This window comes from Trachemys scripta, chromosome 9 (genome assembly GCF_013100865.1).
Source record: "Trachemys scripta elegans isolate TJP31775 chromosome 9, CAS_Tse_1.0, whole genome shotgun sequence".
NCBI lineage: Eukaryota > Metazoa > Chordata > Testudines > Emydidae > Trachemys > Trachemys scripta.
In genome coordinates, this window is record NC_048306.1 from 86,832,310 (window position 1) to 86,852,602 (window position 20,293).

The following is a 20,293-nucleotide window of genomic DNA, read 5'->3' on the forward strand; positions in this document are numbered from 1 at the left end:
ATTGTTGATCAATTAGTGAATATGCGCGTTTAAAGTTGTGCAATGCTCCCTTCTAATGTCGTTTGGCAGCCGCCTGTTTTGTCCACTGCTTGCAGGAATTACAGCCTGCTGCAGCTAGCTGGTGGGGGCTTGGAACCAGGGTGGACCGGCAGCCCCCCTATCAGCTCCCCCATCAGCTCCCCGCTCCCCTAAGTTCCCTGTGCAGCAGCGGCCAGCAGGCTAGCAATTGCAGCTATCCGTCCCCCCACTGCCATGTGCTGCTCCTGTCCTCTGCCTTGGAGCTGCTCCCAGAGACTCCTGCTTGCTGTGCAGGGGGGAGGAGGGAAAGGTGGGGACTAATGTCAGGGTGTCCCCCTCCCCTCTGCTCCTACACTCCGCTTACCCCTTCTTTTCCATATGGAGCAGGGTGGAGACGGAGACAGACAGAGAGAGCTTGGGGCAGCAGCTGCTGTCTCAACTTCCTGATCCACTTAAAAAGACAATACACTTAAGAGTGGGTCAGCTTACTTAACAGGGCAGTGTTCATTTCTCTCTCTCTCTCTCTCTCCCACACACAAGGTGTGTGTCTGTCTCTGTCTGCTATGCTATCTCCCCTCCCTCGTGTTTGTGCTGCCTTGTGTGAGAGGCTACATTAACAACAATGTGTTAACCCTTGGGGGCTCAGCCGAGTGCTAGTTCATCACTTAGCACAGGGGTTCTCAAACTGGGGGTCAGGATCCCTCAGGGGGTCATGAGGTTATTACATAGAGGGTCGCGAGCTGTCAGCCTCCACCCCAAACCCTGCTTTGCCTCCAGCATTTATAATGGTGGTAAATATATAAAAAAGTATTTTAAATTTATATGAGGGGAACGCACTCAGAGGCTTGCTATGTGAATGGGGTCACCAGTACGAACGTTTGAGAACCACTGATTTAGCAGCAAGGTATTCCCTGGGAAATATCCCACCCTCTTCCACCCTCTGACTCCTCCACCTCAACCAAGCTTCACAATCATCATCACCGTGTACCAGTATTAAATTGTTTGTTTAAAACTTATACTGTGTGTGTGTGTGTGTGTGTGTATGTATGTATGTATGTATGTATGTATGTATGTATATATAATATATATATATAATCTTTTGTCTGGTGAAAAAAATTTCCCTGGAACCTAGCCCCCTCATTTTACGTTAATTCTTATGGGGAAATTGGATTCGCTTAACATCGTTTCGCTTAAAGTTGCATTTTTCAGGAACATAACTACAACATTTAGTGAGGAGTTACTGTATATGGGTCTTCACATTTCTGGCTCATCATATAAATGGCTAAAAATGGGCTCACATTAACGTGGTAGAATGGTTCACATTCTGACTAGCAATCTCTCCCATGTCTGTGTAGGTCAATGCTGCTACATCAAGGATAATTTATATCGGGGTGGAAGCCCCCCAAGTCCCTGCCTCAGAACACTGTTTTGCAGCTCCTGCTACAAAAGATCTGTGGGTTCTTCGGTGTATGTGGAGAATTCTGTCTGATACTTGCTGCTGCTCATGGAATACACCTCTACCTTGATATAACGTGACCCAATATAATACGAATTTGGATATAACGCGGTAAAACAGTGCTCCGGGGCGGCGGGGCTGCACGCTCCGGTGGGGCTGCACGCTCCGGTGGATCAAAGCTCGGTGGTTTGAGCATTGGCTTGCTAAACCCAGCATTGTGAGTTCAATCCTTCAGGGGGCCATTTAGGGATCTGGGGCAAAAATCTGTCTGGGGATTGGTCCTGCTTTGAGGTTAGATTCCTGAGGTCCCTTCCAACCCTGATATTCTATGAATACAGCTAGTATTGAAAAGTACCTTTTTTAAAAGCTACTTAAAAAAAATAGCAATTGTTTCCTATTATGCCTGCCAGACAAATGTAAAATGGCCAACATAAAAATGAATATAAAGTTCTGCATTGGCATAAAAGTGTTTTTACATTATTTATTATTTGTATTAGCACCCCAAATTCAGGGGAGGGTTGTACTAGACCCTGTACAGACACAGGGCAAAAGACAGTAACTTCCCTAAAGGGCTTATAGTCTAAGCAGACACAGAGCTGGAGAGTTATCTCCGTTTTACGGTTGGGGAACTGAAGCACCATGATTAAGTGACTTGCTCAAGGTCTCAAATAGAATCTGGGAGAGAGCTGGAATTGAGCCCAGATCTCCTGAATCCCAATCCAATGCCGTAGTCACAAGAGTCTTGCCAACTCTCATGATTTTGTCATGATAATTATTGATTTTTGTCATGATAATTATCTCGTGATAATTATTGTTTTCTTTAAAGCTCCAACTCCTGGAGTCAAGTGGTTATGTGATGATTTGAGCCTGGTAAGTTTCTGGCCCTCCTGGCTATGGAGAAAGCTTCAAAATATGACCCCAGAGCACTCTAAAGATCAAAAAGGAGAAGGCAAATAATAGGAACACACACACACACACACACACACACACACACACACATGATTTTAAAGCCAATCTCATGATTATTGGTGCGCTTGTCTCGTGATTTTTGAACACCTGAGCTTGGCAGTACTGCAAGGCTTTCCTTTTACGGTAATTTTTCAGAAGCAAGTACATTTACATTCTCATGATTGGAACAGAATGAAGCAACACAAGAGTTATGACAGCTTTGCTGCACTCTCACTGAAAAAATCAATATCTTCATTTTACAGCAGTATCCGCCTAGTGAGAAAATCATTCATCCTTACATCTGAGCATCATTCCTAAAACTAATAGAATATTGTAAACAGCTGCTTTTAAAGTGAGACCTGGAAATCATAAAGGGTCAGTAACTGCAGAACCAGACAGATTTGTCTATGCTTTGCGTTGTATAGAATGATTTAATGCATTGTTCAAAACTGGCAAAATCAAAGCATTCACTACTCAGAAAGACTGATAACCATGATAGAAGCCCATTTTCAGATACATGAACAAATGAACTGGTGGGGGGAGGGGAAGAATCTCATGTAGCCATTAAGGGCATTGAATTCTTTCCCTTGACATCTGTAAACTTTGGATCAGGCCTGAAGAGTTACACATTTCCAGAAAGCCAAAGCCAGCACTTAGATTATTTATTCCCAAAACAGATTTCCAGTGAAAAAAGAAATGCAACTGATCAGCAGATAAATACTAAACCTTAATTATTATAGGATGGTGAGCAGCAGAATTGTGACTTGTGAAATTGAATGAATAGCAACTGTCCATCTTGAAAGAGGGTGGTGTAAGCGCCAAAGCAGTTTGGTTACTATGTGTTCTGCAGCATCACGAGTGGCTAAAAGTCCAATTCTTGAGTAACAGTCCATCCATGCCGCAGATAGTGCAGGCGTAAGGTGCAGGGCATGAAGATGAATCCAGCACATGACTCGCGCTTCAGGTCTGCTGCGCTTTTCTCTTCTTTCCTCTTTCTCAGCCAACTCTCTTCAGCCTCTCTAGGTATATCCATTGGCCTGGAGCAGCGAACTGCGGCCAGTGGGAGCCGCGATTGGCCGGACCTGCGGACGCGGCAGGTAACCAAACCGGCCCAGCCCGCAAGCGGTGTCCCAAGTTTGGGAAACACTGATCTAGCGTAAACACCTGGGACACACAAAGTGACAACAAGAATCATAGAATCATAGAATATCAGAGTTGGAAGGGACCTCAAGAGGTCATCTAGTCCAACCCCCTGCTCAAAGCAGGACCAATTCCCAGCTAAATCATCCCAGCCAGGGCTTTGTCAAGCCGGGCCTTAAAAACCTCCAAGGAAGGAGACTCCACCACCTCCCTAGGTAACGCATTCCAGTGTTTCACCACCCTCCTAGTGAAATAGTTTTTCCTGATATCCAACCTGGACCTCCCCCACTGCAACTTGAGACCATTGCTCCTTGTTCTGTCATCTGCCACCACTGAGAACAGCCAAGCTCCATCCTCTTTGGAACCCCCCTTCAGGTAGTTGAAGGCTGCTATCAAATCCCCCCTCATTCTTCTCTTCTGGAGACTAAACAATCCCAGTTCTCTCAGCCTCTCCTCATAAGTCATGTGCTCCAGACCCCTAATCATTTTTGTTGCCCTCCGCTGGACTCTTTCCAATTTTTCCACATCCTTCTTGTAGTGTGGGGCCCAAAACTGGACACAGTATTCCAGATGAGGCCTCACCAATGTCGAATAAAGGGGAACGATCACGTTCCTCGATCTGCTGGCAATGCCCCTACTTATACAGCCCAAAATGCCGTTAGCCTTCTTGGCAACAAGAGCACACTGTTGACTCATATCCAGCTTCTCGTCCACTGTGACCCCTAGGTCCTTTTCAGCAGAACAGCTACCTAGCCATTCGGTCCCTAGTCTGTAGCAGTGCATGGGATTCTTCCGTCCTAAGTGCAGGACTCTGCACTTGTCCTTGTTGAACCTCATCAGGTTTTTTTCTGCCCAATCCTCTAATTTGTCTAGGTCCCTCTGTATCCGATCCCTACCCTCTAGTGTATCTACCACGCCTCCTAGTTTAGTGTCATCTGCAAACTTGCTGAGAGTGCAGTCCACACCATCCTCCAGATCATTAATAAAGATATTAAACAAAACCGGCCCCAGGACCGACCCTTGGGGCACTCCACTTGAAACCGGCTGCCAACTAGACATGGAGCCATTGATCACTACCCGTTGAGCCCGACGATCTAGCCAGCTTTCTATCCACCTTACAGTCCATTCATCCAGCCCATACTTCTTTAACTTGGTGGCAAGAATACTGTGGGAGACAGTATCAAAAGCTTTGCTAAAGTCAAGAAATAACACATCCACTGCTTTCCCCTCATCCACAGAGCCAGTTATCTCATCATAGAAGGCAATTAGGTTAGTCAGGCACGACTTCCCCTTCGTGAATCCATGCTGACTGTTCCTGATCACTTTCCTCTCCTCTAAATGTTTCATAATTGATTCCTTGAGGACCTGCTCCATAATTTTTCCAGGGACTGAGGTGAGTCTGACTGGCCTGTAGTTCCCCGGATCCTCCTCCTTCCCTTTTTTTAAAGATGGGCACTACATTAGCCTTTTTCCAGTCATCTGGGACCTCCCCGGATCGCCATGAGTTTTCAAAAATAATGGCTAATGGCTCTGCAATCTCACCCGCCAACTCCTTTAGCACCCTCGGATGCAGCGCATCCGGCCCCATGGACTTGTGCACGTCCAGTTTTTCTAAATAGTCCCGAACCACTTCTTTCTCCACAGAGGGCTGGTCACCTTCTCCCCATGCTGTACTGCCCAGTGCAGCAATCTGGGAGCTGACCTTGTGCGTGAAGACAGAGGCAAAAAAATCATTGAGTACATTAGCTTTTTCCACATCCTCGGTCACTAGGTTGCCTCCCTCATTCAGTAAGGGGCCCACACTTTCCTTGATTTTCTTCTTGTTGCTAACATACCTGAAGAAACCCTTCTTGTTACTCTTAACATCTCTTGCTAACTGCAACTCCAAGTGTGATTTGGCCTTCCTGATTTCACTCCTGCACGCCTGAGCAATATTTTTATACTCCTCCCTGGTCATTTGTCCAATCTTCCACTTCTTATAAGCCTCTTTTTTGCATTTAAGATCAGCAAGGATTTCACTGTTTAGCCAAGCTGGTCGCCTGCCATATTTACTATTCTTTCTACACATCGGGATGATTTGTTCCTGCAACCTCAATAAGGATTCTTTAAAATACAGCCAGCTCTCCTGGACCCCTTTGCCCTTCATGTTATTCTCCCAGGGGATCCTGCCCATCTGTTCCCTGAGGGAGTTAAAGTCTGCTTTTCTGAAGTCCAGGGTCCATAGTCTGCTGCTCTCCTTTCTTCCTTTTGTCAGGATCCTGAACTCGACCATTTCATGGTCACTGCCTCCCAGGTTCCCATCCACTTTTGCTTCCCCTACTAGTTCTTCCCTGTTTGTGAGCAGCAGGTCAAGAAAAGCTTTGCCCCTAGTTGGTTCCTCCAGCACTTGCACCAGGAAATTGTCCCCTACGCTTTCCAAAAATTTCCTGGATTGCCTGTGCACCGCTGTATTGCTCTCCCAGCAGATATCAGGGTGATTAAAGTCTCCCATGAGAACCAGGGCCTGTGATCTAGCAACTTCTGCTAGTTGCCAGAAGAAAGCCTCGTCCACCTCATCCCCCTGGTCTGGTGGTCTATAGCAGACTCCAACCACGACATCACCCTTGTTGCTCACACTTCTCAACTTTATCCAGAGACTCTCAGGTTTTTCTGCAGTATCATACCGGAGCTCTGAGCAGTCATACTCCTCTCTTACATACAACGCAACTCCCCCACCTTTTCTGCCCTGCCTGTCCTTCCTGAACAGTTTATATCCATCCATGACAGTACTCCAGTCATGTGAGTTATCCCACCAAGTTTCTGTTATTCCAATCACATCATAGTTCCCTGACTGTGCCAGGACTTCCAGTTCTCCCTGCTTGTTTCCCAGGCTTCTTGCATTTGTGTGTAGGCACTTAAGATAACTCAATGATCGTCCCTCTTTCTCAGCATGAGACAGGAGTCCTCCCCTCTTGCGCTCTCCTGCTTGTGCTTCCTCCCAGGATCCCATTTCCCCACTTACCTCAGGGCTTTGGTCTCCTTCCCCCGGTGAACCTAGTTTAAAGCCCTCCTCACTAGGTTAGCCAGCCTGCTGGCGAAGATGCTCTTCCCTCTCTTCGTTAGGTGGAGCCCGTCTCTGCCTAGCACTCCTTCTTCTTGGAACACCATCCCATGGTCGAAGAATCCAAAGCCTTCTCTCCGACACCACCTGCGTAGCCATTCGTTGACTTCCACGATTCGACGGTCTCTACCCCGGCCTTTTCCTTGCACAGGGAGGATGGACGAGAACACCACTTGCGCCTCAAACTCCTTTATCCTTCTTCCCACAGCCACGTAGTCTGCAGTGATCCGCTCAAGGTCATTCTTGGCAGTATCATTGGTGCCCACGTGGAGAAGCAGGAAGGGGTAGCGATCCGAGGGCTTGATGAGTCTCGGCAGTCTCTCCGTCACATCGTGTATCCTAGCTCCTGGCAAGCAGCAGACCTCTCGGTTTTCCCGGTCAGGGCGGCAGATAGATGACTCAGTCCCCCTGAGGAGGGAGTCCCCGACCACCACCACCCTCCTCCTCCTCTTGGGAGTGGTGGTCGTGGAACCCCCATCCCTAGGACAGTGCATCTTTTGCCTTCCAATCGGTGGAGTCTCCTTCTGCTCCCTTCCCTCAGATGGGCCATCTAGTCCACTCTCCGCATTAGCACCTGTAGAGAGAACATGGAAACGATTGCTCACCTGTATCTCCATTGCTGGTGCATGGACACTCCTCTTTCTCCTTCTGGAGGTCACATGCTGCCAAACCTCCTCACAATCCTTCTGTCCCTGCTGCGCCTGCTCTGAATCTTCAGAACATTGTGGCCGTAGAAGCATCTCCTGACGTCTGTCCAGGAAATCTTCATTTCCCCTTATGCAACGCAGAGTCGATACTTGTTTCTCCAGCCCTCGAACCTTCTCCTCCAATATGGAGACCAGCTTGCACTTTGTACAGACAAAGTCGCTTCTGTCCTGCGGAAGAAAGACAAACATGGCACAACCTGTGCAGGTTACAACAGCTGATCGCTCACCTTCCATATCACCGTCCTCTTAGGAGCTTCCTCAACTGTTGCAGGAACTACTCGGAGAAACCTGCAGATGAAAGCCTCAGTGTGCTCTCCCTACGCGAACTCCCAGGCAAACTCCCGCTGTTAGCCTCTGCTGTTCGCCGCTCAGCTGGTTCGCTGCTGACTGCCCTTATATACCAGTCAGGCCCACTCAAGGCCCACCTGGAACAAAGCACTCCCAATTCACACTTTTCAAACAAACAAGCAAGCAATCAACAAGCTCTATGTATGAAAGAGAGAGAAAGAATTTATCAGAAAAAATGCTGGTAATCTCTAGACAGGCATTGAGACAGCGAAAAAAACTAGCCTATATTCAAGAAAATATAATGAATATTATAGGCTTTAATAGCCTCTAAATTACATATGCACATTGTTTGAAATAACTTGCTCACCATGTAATCAGAATTTTTATATACATGTATTTCTTCCTTTACTTCCCTCAAAACCCTCTAGTTATCCTTTCTTCAGCACTCTCTAATACGGGGTGGCCAACCTGAGCCTGAGAAGGAGCCAGAATTTACTAATGTACATTGCCAAAGAGCCACAGCAATATGTCAGCAGCCCCCAATCAGCTCCCTCACCCAGCTCCCAGCACCTTCCACCCACCGATCAGCGCCTCCTCCTCCCTTCCTACACCTCCCAATCATCTGTTTCGTGAAATGCAGGAGGCTCTGAGAGGGAAGGGGGAGGAGCAAGGGCACGGCAGGCTGAGGGGAGGGGCCAGGAAGGGGTGGAGTGGAGGCAGAGCCAGGAGTTGAGCAGTGAGCACCCCCTGGCACATTGGAAAGTTGGCACCTGTAGCTTCAGTCCCGGAGTTGGTGCTATACAAGGAGTTGCATATTAAGTTTTGAAGACTGAATGTGGCTCTGGAGCTGCAGGTTGGCCACCCCTGTTCTGATATTTACTGTGAAGGTTCCCGAAACTGATGGAGGGAAGCCAACACAAATGTATCCTCCTTAAAATCCATTTGACCCAATTCCATAAAACGATCAATTGCAAACTCAATCATGTGAAGCATGGATAGCGCATGAAGCAGAAAGCGGTGAGCACACTAAAATACACAATTGTACATATGTACAGATCAAAAGAAGAAAGAACACACTAATAATTAAGAAAAACTGGAGTGAAGGCACTATATGGCTGAGTGTGCTGGACTGTAAACAAAAAATGGTGGTCTTCCGGCTATTAGCAACTAAGGGGGACGCTTTACATGACGTCACTCCTAGGACGAGTCCCATATGAGTATGAGCTTGGCAGGATTGCTTCACGAAACTGCCATCTCCGACCTCACATTTTTCCTGATTTTATCGGCAGTGAGATTAGTTATTTATTTAAATAAGTTATGAAGGCATGGTCAGAATTTTACCAGTAGCAGCTGGCCAACAAGACACAGCCTTAGGAGACTGATAGTATACTTACTCATAGAAATAATAATTTTACAAGTGCAATTATCGTTTTTTTTCTCAGCACTGGCCTTCTGCCTGTCAATAATGAACAATTAATGAAGGGCAAGAGTAGGTAAGGATATGTGTGTAGCCAGATGTGTATATTTTTATCATAATTGATCAAAAATGTCTGTATTTACAGAGAATCTAATTTTTCCCATATCTCCTTTATTTGAAATGGAGTCAGTTTTTTCTTTTTTAGAGGCCCCTCATATTGCGAGGCCCTAAGATGTAGTTTAATTAGTTTATGCCTTAATCTGGCCCTGCCAGCTACAAACAGTTAAATCAGTCAATGTATTATAATACTTTGGACAATTACAGTGGAATTTCTGAAGAGCTCAAAGCATTGGCCAAACTCTGCTCTGATTGAGTTCAATGGGAATTTTACCACTGACTTCCCTGGAAACTGAATAAAGCCATCATGCAGTGCTTTTGAAAATCCCACCCCTGCTGTACAATGCTGCAGTCCTCTCTCCACCCTCACCCCATGAACACATTCAAATAAGGTAAGAATGGACATGTAGAAAAACAACAATAAAATGTCACCCTGCAAAAAGATTGGTAACCCACATTCTAGCTTTATTGACTGCAGGCAAGTTTTTATTATGCCTCAAATAATTAAGTTCTGCAACAGTGACATTAAAAAAACAACAGACCAATTTATCAAAATAATTGTATTCTGAAGACTATGTACATATTATACATTTTACAGAATTACATAAACAGGCATTTTTATACATAATGTAAATATGGTAACCAGAAAATCCAAAATACACATTGACCAAAATATTCCTATGAAATGTAAGAAATATATAGGGCACTTAAAAAAAATTAGAAATAGTAAAACCATCTTTAAAAAAGTATAATTGAGTTAGTAGAAATTGAATTAAATTACAATCATATTAAAAAGCTAAACTAAAAAAATATTACTTATGTATCATTCAAAAAAAAAATTAAAGAGAAAGAAACACACTTTCCTTTATATATTAACACCTTCACGCTTGTAGCGAGCGATGGTATGCCTCATTTCCAGCAATGGGACATAGCCTAGGAAATCCAGGTCTCCATTCTCCAGGGGTTAATTCAAGAGTACCACAATTGTTAGATTATAGCCGTTAGGCCTAACCCCTTTAATTTAAACAGTAAAGGTGTGTAACAGTACAAATATTGTATATTTTCATGAATCTCAATTACATTAATTGTAGGACTTGGTATACTTAATACTAACTTACTAGTTAGAGGCCCAGTATGTTAACATTTTGGCATGCAGTGCTAAAGGGAAGCAAAACACACTGCAGTGTGCTTACAGAAGTGTTGTCACTGGTTTGCTATTCACCAGCTGAGCACAACAATATATATAGACATCCCTCTGGATGACTGCCGCAAGAAATGTGGGGGCCTAAATTCAGAAGGGGATATCTTGATATCCAGTCCTATTAACTCACTTAAAATGCCTTAAGCCCTTTTACTCTCCAAAATGCATGTTCAACGGGCCTTACACACAAATGATAATTAAAATGTTTTGGTGATAGTGGGCCAGATAAACATTTTATGAACTAGTTTGAGTATCACCCAGTTATTCTTCCTGTAAACCTTCATTCTTCTTGTGCAGAGTATATTTTCAACCGATGGGCCTATTTTGATTTTGGATCTATGATTGTCTGAGTAGTTCTTTACATAATGCATTCTACACGTACTTTACCCGCAGACCATCTTTTATTATCTGCTGTGATTTTGTAACTGAAGCACCTTGATACACATTAAAATTAAGTTTATAATAATTGTACATAAACAGCTGTTAACCTTAACAGCTATTAACAGCACCGTATTCTTAAAGCTTTTATAGCTTGCATGTTTTAAAGTTGCACTGCATCTACACGCTGAGACCTGATCCTGCAAACACATATGCCCATGTTTATCTTTAAGCATGCAAACAGTCCCATTAAAGCCAATGAGACTACTCATTGTGGCCTAAAAGTTAAGCACATAAGCATTTCAGGATTGGGGCTTCAGTGTGTAATTCAGCTAGCCCTTACTCACCCATGAATCACTGAAGGCAATGAAATTGAGTGACTAAGGTTGAGTAGTTTTAGGCACGAGATCACTTCACATATAAGTTACAGTGTAGATGGAATGCTCTTTCCAAACTTGGACAATAGGAAAGTTTAAATTTATACCCAAAATGCTCTTTTAAAACATTACCAGAATTATGACAAGAATGAGACCTATTCCATTGTCTGACTTTGTGTTGCCTTAATATAAAAGAGATGCTAATCTAGAATATCAAAATAGTGTATTCACATATATGTATGAAAGCATCTAATAGAAAAGTAAAAAACATAAAAGGCAAACTTTGAATTATTGTAATTAAATATCCTTAGAAAAAAGTTTGTTTCAAGCAAGAATCTTTTGTTGAACATAGCCCCTAAAACAACAGAGTTACATTTCCCCTCTTCTATGGGCTTTTGCTGCAATGGCGCCGCCTTCCTCCTCATCTTCCTCTTCCTCCTCATAATTTTCTTCATGACCTTCTTTTTGGTTGTTGTCTTCATGATCTCCTTGCTCACGGTCTGCAGCTTCATTGTTTTTTTCATCAGCCTGAAAAGATAAAACAAAAATGGGAAGATTCAGTGAAAGTACTGTGATGCTCTGTACCTCAGGGGAACACCCAGAACCCACATGTTCATCCTTGTAAAATGATTGTGTAGTATCCAATGCAAAGTTTGTCATGTTGAATGTCTTCGGAAGGCTCATGATGCACCGAGCATGTTGTTGTAGTGATGTTATAGTAATTCTTATAGTAATGTTATAGGTTATAATTTCATGTATATAGTTATGAGGCTGGAAATGTATCCTCATGGCTTAAAGCAAGCCCAGGCAAAAACTCTCCAAGAGCAGAGAAGCAGTTCACACCTCATCAGGGCATGTATGGGACAAACCCAGCCCAGTCTCACAGGAACAAAGGATGCTGGCCTAGGCAGCAACAAAAGAATCTGTTGGGCTCCCAAGTGACTCACCCCCCTTCCTTTGGCCACTTTGCAACTGTGATGAGGTAATGCTCACCTGACTCTGAAGGGCAGGACAAAGCCAAGAGGGAAGAAAGGACATGATAAAAGGGAGACACGTTTGCCATGCTCTCCCTCTCTCTTCCACCTACATTTACAGACACCCCATCAAGCGACTGAAGCGCTGATCAAAGCGGAGAGCCTGGCTGAAGAGCAACCAGCCAGCCTGTGGTGAGAAGCATCTACATTTGTAAGGGCATTGAAAGTGTTATGATCAGCTTAGAATGCGTTTTGCTTTTATTTCATTTGATCAAATCTGACTTGTGATGCTTTGACTTTTATTCACTTAAAATCTATCTTTGTGGTTAATAAATCTGTTTGTTTATCCTACCTGAAGCAGTGAGTTTGGTTTGACGCGTGACAGAGATTCCCCTTGGGATAACAAGTCTGGTACATATCCATTTCTTTGTTAAAATGACAATCTCATATAAGCTTGCTGCGTCCAGCAGGCATTACTGGACACTGCAAGACGGAGGTTCCTAGGATTGTGTCTGGGACTGGAGATATTGGCTAGTTTCATTCGGTTGCACAATCCAAGGAGCAGCTTACGTGCCAGAGGCTGTGCGTGAACAGCCCAGGAGTGGGGGAATCTCACCAGGGTAAGGCTGGCTCCCAGAGTCAAGGATTGGAGTGACCTAGCAGATCACCGGTCCAGATAACACCAGGGGAACATCACAAATACATTTACCCATAAATCTTTTAAAAATATATATTGTTTGGTGGTTATAGCATATCCCAAAACACCTGGCTGGGTTGGGGTAAAATTCTGGTGCAGGCCAGAACTTATAGTTCTGAGGAAGTGAGGGCAAAGGTGGCTTTAAGCCTCCGAATTCTGGGATGCTCTGGAAGCTGATGCATCATAACCCAAAATCTCGGTGGAACTATAGGCCTGCCCATAACCCCATCCACTATGTTGAGGCTTGCTAGTGGCCTACATAAGGCAGGCTGCAGCTGTCCTATACAATTCCTGTGGCAGGAGGACTGTCCCCTATCTAGCTCTGTGGGTTTTATAGCCCTGTATTATGCCACAGAGGCTGTGGTGGGGATGAAAGTTTCATCCTTTACAGTCTGATCCTGTTGAAGTTAATGTCAAAAGTCCCATTGATTTCACAGTAGCAGGATCATACCTTTAGTGAGTTACATTATTAAATGTGGTTATAATGGAATATTTACAGAATTCTATAATCCTCATACATGACAGAATAGCACATTACACAACACAATACGGATTCAGGGAGAGTTTCTGGGCTGTGTGTCTTGGAGGCACAGCACAGAATTTGCAGCCTGGATGTGTGTGTGGGAGGGTGGGGAGCAAATTTAGAGATAAAATTAAATAGGTATTGGTAGATGGAAAAAGGGGTGATTCTCATGTGAAGCTGGAAGAGTTGACGAAGGAATTCTAGATGCTAGAGCTGGGGGCTCTCTAGGTTGAAAGGATTTTTGGGAGGATCAGGAAGTGAAGTAGGGCAGGAGGAAGTTGAGGCAGAGTTTGAAAGTTAATTTATGCTTAAAAGTGAGCTACAGCCTTTATTGTGTAATGTCTACCATGACTATAGCGTTGTTAAAGACAACTAAACCTACTATTATATTGTACCTACATTTTCTTCATTTTCACCATATGGCTCTTCAGCATTGTGTTCCAGTTCCTTTTTCTTCTCTTCAGTCAAATCTTCTTGGACCTAAAAGGCACAAACATACAGCTCTGCAAAGTTCTGGTTTCCTTTAAAATTAGCATGTGGCAAATATAATCCTTCTACAGTAGAACCTCAGAGTTACGAACATAACTCCGATACATTCATAACTCTGAACAAAAACATTATGGTTGTTCTTTCAAAAGTTTACAACTGAACATTGACTTAATACAGCTTTGAAACTTCACTATACAGAAGAAAAATGCTGCTTTCCCTTCATTTTTTTTTAGTAGTTGACGTTCAACACAGTACTGTACTATATTTGCTTTTTTGTCTCTGCTGCTGCCTGCTTGCGTACTGCCAGTTCTAAATGAGGTGTGGGGTTGACTGGTTAGCTCGTAACTCTGAGGTTCTACTGTAATATTAAAATGCAAAACAAAACAAAAACCCTGTTTAAAAAAACATCACCAGCACATTGTTCACCTGCTCTGAAAATAAATGTCTGAATTTAAAGTACAAAGGTCATACAGTGCTCCCCACTACAAGCCAACACACATGCACACACTGCACAGATCAGAACTGAGATTTCTTTATCAAGTTTGTCCCTCTCTTTCAAAATTAAAACTTCCGTATTAAGTCTGTACAGTGGTTTTGATTAAATCAGTCCCATCAGGAGGCTCCTATAATTAGATTTCATGTTTGACATGTGATACTGACATTTAGTGGTGTGTATACAAAAGACCAATTCCTCCTTAATCCTTTTAATATTCTCTCACTAATATGTGTAGTGACCCTGAGGCTGATAGGGTCCAGAGTAACCTAGACAAATTGGAGGATTGGGCCAAAAGAAATCTGATGAGGTTCAACAAGGACAAGTGCAGAGTCCCGCACATAGGACGGAAGAATCCCATGCACTGCTACAGGCTGGGAACAGACTGGCTAAGAAGCAGTTCTGCAGAAAAGGATCTGGGGATTACAGTGGATGAGAAGCTGGATATGAGTCAGCAGTGTGCCCTTGTTGGCTAACGGCATATTGGGTTGCATTGCCAGGAGATCGAAGGAAGAGATTATTCCCCTTTATTTGGCACTAGTGAGGCCACATCTGGAGTATTGCGTCCAGTTTTGGGCCCCCCACCGCAAAAAGGATGTGGACAAATTGGAGAGAGTCCAGCAGAGGGCAACGAAAATGATCAGGGGGCTGGAGCACATGACTTATGAGGAGAGGCAGAGAGAACTGGGCTTGTTTAGTCTGCAGAAGAGAAGAGTGAGGGGGGATTTGATAGCAGCCTTCAACTACCTGAAGGAGGGTTCCAAAGAGGATGGAGCTCGGCTGTTCTCAGTGGTGGCAGATGACAGAACAAGGAGCAATGGTCTCAAATTGCAGTGGGGAAGGTCTAGGTTGGATATTAGGAAACACTATTTCACTAGGAGGGTGGTGAAGCACTGGAATGAGTTACCTAGGGAGGTGGTAGAATCTCCATCCTTAGAGGTTGTTAAGGCCTGTCTTGACAAAGCCTTGGCTGGGATGATTTAGTTGGTGTTGGTCCTGCTTTGAGCAGGGGGTTGGACTAGATGACCTCCTGAGGTCTCTTCCAACCCTAATCTTCTATGATTCTATATGTCAGTCTCCTTGCACAGCTCTGCAGGTTTATTTTGCCCTAGTCTTGCCAACAAGATTCCTATTGCCTTTTATGGGAGGTCAGTTCATGGAATAGCTGTAGGATCAAGTGATGTGATTTTTAACTGGATACCCTAGTTGCAGGAAACCTAAAGATTATATTTTAATTTTTTTTCAATGTGACTAAGTTTCTGACTGCTTGGGCACAGTGAAAAGGCTTGGACCCAACTCACATTCACACTAAGGTCCTTTTACACTATTCTAGCTACATAAATAGGTCTTAAATTGGAAGAAAATATAATTTACTACTGATTTATGGCCCCTTTACACTGCTAGAGTTGCATAAAGAGGGAATGGTGAAAATTAGAATCCAGCCCATTATTATTTTTTTTAAAAAAAATGGTTATTCCAGTGGCTCGCCAGTACTGAGATGTTTTCTTATTGTCTATAGGAAAATTTGTAAGGAGCAGCAGTGTAAAGTTCCTCACTGTGCTCTGGTGATATACTTGGATCCATTTGCTCGAAATACTTTTGCTAGGAATGGGAGAGTCAGTGGCGGATTAGCCACTGAGCCAACAGGGCCCGTGCCCAGGGTCCCCCGGCCAATTGGGAGTCCCTGTGCCCCGACCCTGCTCCCCGGCAGGAGTGCTGGCTGGAGCGGGACAAGCCCCTTGTACCCTGACCCTGCTCCCCAGCAGGAGCGCAGGCAGGTGGGGAACAGAGGGACTTCAGGTGTAAGGGGTGACTTGTTCTGGCCCAGGGCCCCATCAAACTGTAATCTGCCTCTGGGGAGAGTAGCTCATTTTCCATACGCATTTGATTCTCAACTACTCTGTAAATACTGCCTATAAGTGTGCCAGTTAGTTCTTTTATGGACACCAAATCATTTCATATAAAACACTGAATAACTGCCAGAGGCAACTTAATGACCTGGGTTGACTTCAACATATTTTAAGAAACTGGCAAATGTTAAATACATACCATTTAATCTAAACAAAAAGTAGCAGAATTTCATAAGTGAGCATTGAGCAATCATATCTACTGCTTTGTAGTCCACTACTACAGGTAAAGCAGGAAATAGCCGTTATTAGTTAAGTGTTGAAGAGCTGCAGAGCAGCATATAGGCATGCATGATTAGCATGCAACTCAAAATTCTAAAGAGGAAAAACAAAGTTGTTTCCATTGTTTTCTCAGTGTGAAAGCAATGTACTGACAGCTTCTTGGCTATTCAGTTGCATGCATATTGGGAGCTTAAATAGCTCAAACTACTTAAATGAACCACGGATAAATTAGTCTGAGCTAAGGAGTCGGTAGTTAACTGGGAAAACTGCTTGCATGAAACAGAGGTATGTGATTAAAGCATGAAGTATCAGTGAGGCTTTCAGTGACACTTGGAGGGCTAGAGGTTTGTGTTTTTTTTCCCTGAGTTGTGATCAGCTTAATCCTTTCAGTAACTGCATAATTAATGCTAAAAACTACATAGAAAATTAATGGACTGCCATACATCAGCATAAGTACTCAAAAGAAAAAATTACGATTGAAGTATTACATCAATGGCCAAGGGAGAAGTGATGATTACTTCCCATCTTCCCAAAAGCTACTAAGGGAAAAATGATATTTTTATAAAACTGACTGATGTTTACCAAAGTGAACTGAGATCTGTTATGCTACCTGAGTTCCACATATATTCTACACTCTTTTTATTACCTCTTCTTCTCCCTCTTCTTGGTACTGTTCATCCACATTATCTTCTTGCTGGTCAGGATTTCCTGCCATCTGCAGAAACAGAATGGAAATGTAATTCTACTATGCATATCTCTTAATTTTAGTAATCCAGATGGTTAGAACTACTTGCATTGCAACTAAAATATCCTATATTCCAGAGTGATAGTGTAGCAATTTTTTAATTTGTTGAATATCATTAATATTAGGCTGGTTACATCCTTTACACCAAGTCAAATTGAAAAAAGACAGTGGACTGATTATAAGGAAATCATTGCACAACACAAATCAGACTACACACAGCATACAGACAAAAAATACAGTCCCTGCCATATGAAGTTCACAATCTAATGGCGAATACAATAGGCAGGATGCAATGGTACACACAGAAGAAAAAACAGACCAGGCTGTTTGTTGGGAAACCTTGCTTGTGGGAATCATGGAGGAAGTAAAATTCTTTATGAGGGATATGAGTGAAGACAGGGCAGTGGCTTGGAAATTATAATGGGAAGTTGTTCACGCAGGGAGCAGTGGACAAGGTGACATGGGAATGGTAGCAAAACAGGGCACTGAGCCTGTCAGCGGGGATGAGGGTGATGGGATTAGAGACAAGGTCAAGATATCACAAGAAGCAGTTCTGTAATTTTACCTGCGTGTACTGTATATAGTATAAAAACTGCCCAATTAAAACAAAAACAAAGGTCAGTGTCTTGGTATCACAGTTTGAATGTTTGTTACTGTCCTTCCTCGTACAGCATCTTTAGAACAGCCATTCTCAACATAGCTATTACTATGTACACACAATTGCACATGTTCTACAGATGCTTCCTTTTATCTGCTCACCACTAAATGTTCCTCCATCGCAGGAGAATCCTGCTTCTGATTATTTTGTTTGTGCTGCTCATTCTCATCTGGCAGATTCTCTTCTCTCTCTTGTTCAGCTTCTTCAAACTCATCCTCTCCCTGATTGTTAGGATCATCAGCTGGGTTCACATCTTCCACAGCTGCCTTCTGTAATTTTTAGAAGGGTGTATTGTATAAGTACATTAGTCTCAGCAATTCCATTTCACTTGAAAATTATTATAGTAATAGTTACCTCAGGGCTGATCCAGTCCCCGTTGAAGCCAGTAGGAGTTTTTCCATTGGCTTCAGCGGGCACTGAATCAAAACCTTAGTGATTATGAAAAGTGCCAGATTTACAGCACTGGAAATAAGTATGTCAGCTCTGAATAAGGATACAGCTGGGATGTGCACATCTGTCTACTAGGAACTAGACTAGTATCAGAGGGGTAGCCATGTTAGTCTGAATCTGTAAAAAGTAACAGAGGGTCCTGTGGCACCTTTAAGACTAACAGAAGTATTGGGAGCATAAGCTTTCGTGGGTAAGAACCTCACTTCTTCAGATGCAAGTGACTGAGGCTACCAACTCATTCCACATAAGATACTGAAAAGCTTTCAGTTATTGATAATACAGCAGGTGATAACACCTGATAAAGTACAGCTCAGTCAGGACAACAAAGACAGGTCAGAATAGTTAAGTGTCAAACTCTGATCAGGCCTGACTCCACATAGCTCACAAAAGTTGCTCTCCATGTTACAGTAGGTTGTGATATATTGACCTGAGCCACATTTGAATCAGTTACTTAAGGGAGAAAATGCCTGATAGCTCCTCAACCTTTGCTATTCAATAAATGCTGTTTTTCCTTTATGCTTATTATTCAATATTATCCCATAGATTTAATACTGCGGCTACCAAGGCACCAGTAACATCTTTGGGCTAATATATATTCTTCTCTTCAAATATTTGCCACACAATTTAGTATTCTAAATAAAAATGCATGTATGCAAGATCCTGTATACACCACAAAACTGAACAAAATATAATGAGGTATTTATGTAGAATTGGATTCTCCTCCCTCCAAGGTGGCATCTACTGTGATAGACAGCTGATGGAATGCTTGTTTACTGCTTTTGTATCCGAGTGTTCCCAGTTTAAGTTTCAACAGTGTCAAAATCCTCATGCAGGGTTATACCAGAAGCACAGATCTGGGATGTGTTGAAAGAAAGAATGCCTTCAACAATGATGACCCTGCTCATTTCTAACAAAACAAATAAAATAAAGAGTTTAAATTGTGTCCAAGCTCTTATTTCAACAGCCAGATTTGTCTTACCGCTGGCTCGTCTGCCTGCTGGTTCTCTATTTGATGCTCTGGTTCTTGCTGCTCATTTGCATTAATTTGGTCTTCTACTTCTTCAGCTTCATCTTGGTGCTGATTGTCCCTTTCATACACTGACAAAATTAAGTATTAGAATGAGTATTACAGTCGCTCCTGGAGTCCCCAACTGAGAAAAAGGCCCCATTGTGGTAGGAGCTGTGCATACATGTAGTAGTCCCTGCCCTGAAGAGCTTGTGATATAAATAGACAAGACAGACAAAAGATTTAGCTTCATTTTACAGATGGGAAACTGAGATACAGAAAGATTAAGTGATTTGCCTGAAGTTACACCAGAAGTCTGTGGGAGAGCCAACAACTGAATCCAAATCTCCTGAGATCCAGTCTAGTGCCTTCACAAGGCCGTCCTTCTTCTCGTTTGTATATAATCATAACTGCACCCATATCTTAGGCAATACAACCATCACAAATCACTAATGAAACATAGTCACTGATTTTAATTGTAAAGAAAATGCAGTGCTCTTATTGGAATCCAAAACCGCTATATTTATTTCTGAATGGATGAGACAATCTGACACTGAAGACAGTTCAGATGGGGGGAAAGAGAATTCCGTCTCACCTCCATCCTCTTCGTGGATGCCTTGCCCCTCTTCTCCTTGTACAATATCATGGTCCATATTGTCATAATGAGCTTGTTGGCTAAAAAATTATATGCAAAAATACAGTTTCAGTTTCACAGAGACAGTTCTGGCTGCTTTTTTTTAGGGATTCCTAAGTTTACTTTCCTGTTAGCTAAGTTTTTCCATTAGCATTTTTAAAAGGAAATGTACATTATGGAACATTTGTGTAGGATACCTTACTAGCCTTTGCATCTGTTTTCCTCTCTACAGAAATGGTGGGTAGTATTGGCTTATTCGTAGGGCTGTTATAAGGACACAAGTTAGTGTCTGTACAGTGCTTTGAAAATGTAGGGTGCTAAGAAATGAAATCAAAGAGTCTAGTATTC

At 43.1% G+C, this 20,293-nt stretch overlaps 1 protein-coding gene across 4 annotated transcripts in view; it reads right to left on the minus strand.

The window, feature by feature from the left end:
* Positions 1-9,736: 9,736 nt before the first annotated feature.
* Positions 9,737-20,293, minus strand: part of GOLIM4 (golgi integral membrane protein 4) — a 64,014-nt gene continuing 53,457 nt past the window's right edge. For all 4 annotated transcript variants that reach the window (XM_034781484.1, XM_034781483.1, XM_034781482.1 and 1 more), the window contains 6 exons: positions 19,907-19,986; positions 19,285-19,403; positions 17,957-18,124; positions 17,099-17,167; positions 13,741-13,821; positions 9,737-11,675 (listed from right to left, as the gene is read on the minus strand). In XM_034781484.1, the coding sequence (XP_034637375.1) occupies positions 11,517-11,675; positions 13,741-13,821; positions 17,099-17,167; positions 17,957-18,124; positions 19,285-19,403; positions 19,907-19,986 (676 nt within the window). In that variant the 3' untranslated portion in view covers positions 9,737-11,516. The remainder of the gene's footprint in view (positions 11,676-13,740; positions 13,822-17,098; positions 17,168-17,956; positions 18,125-19,284; positions 19,404-19,906; positions 19,987-20,293) is intronic.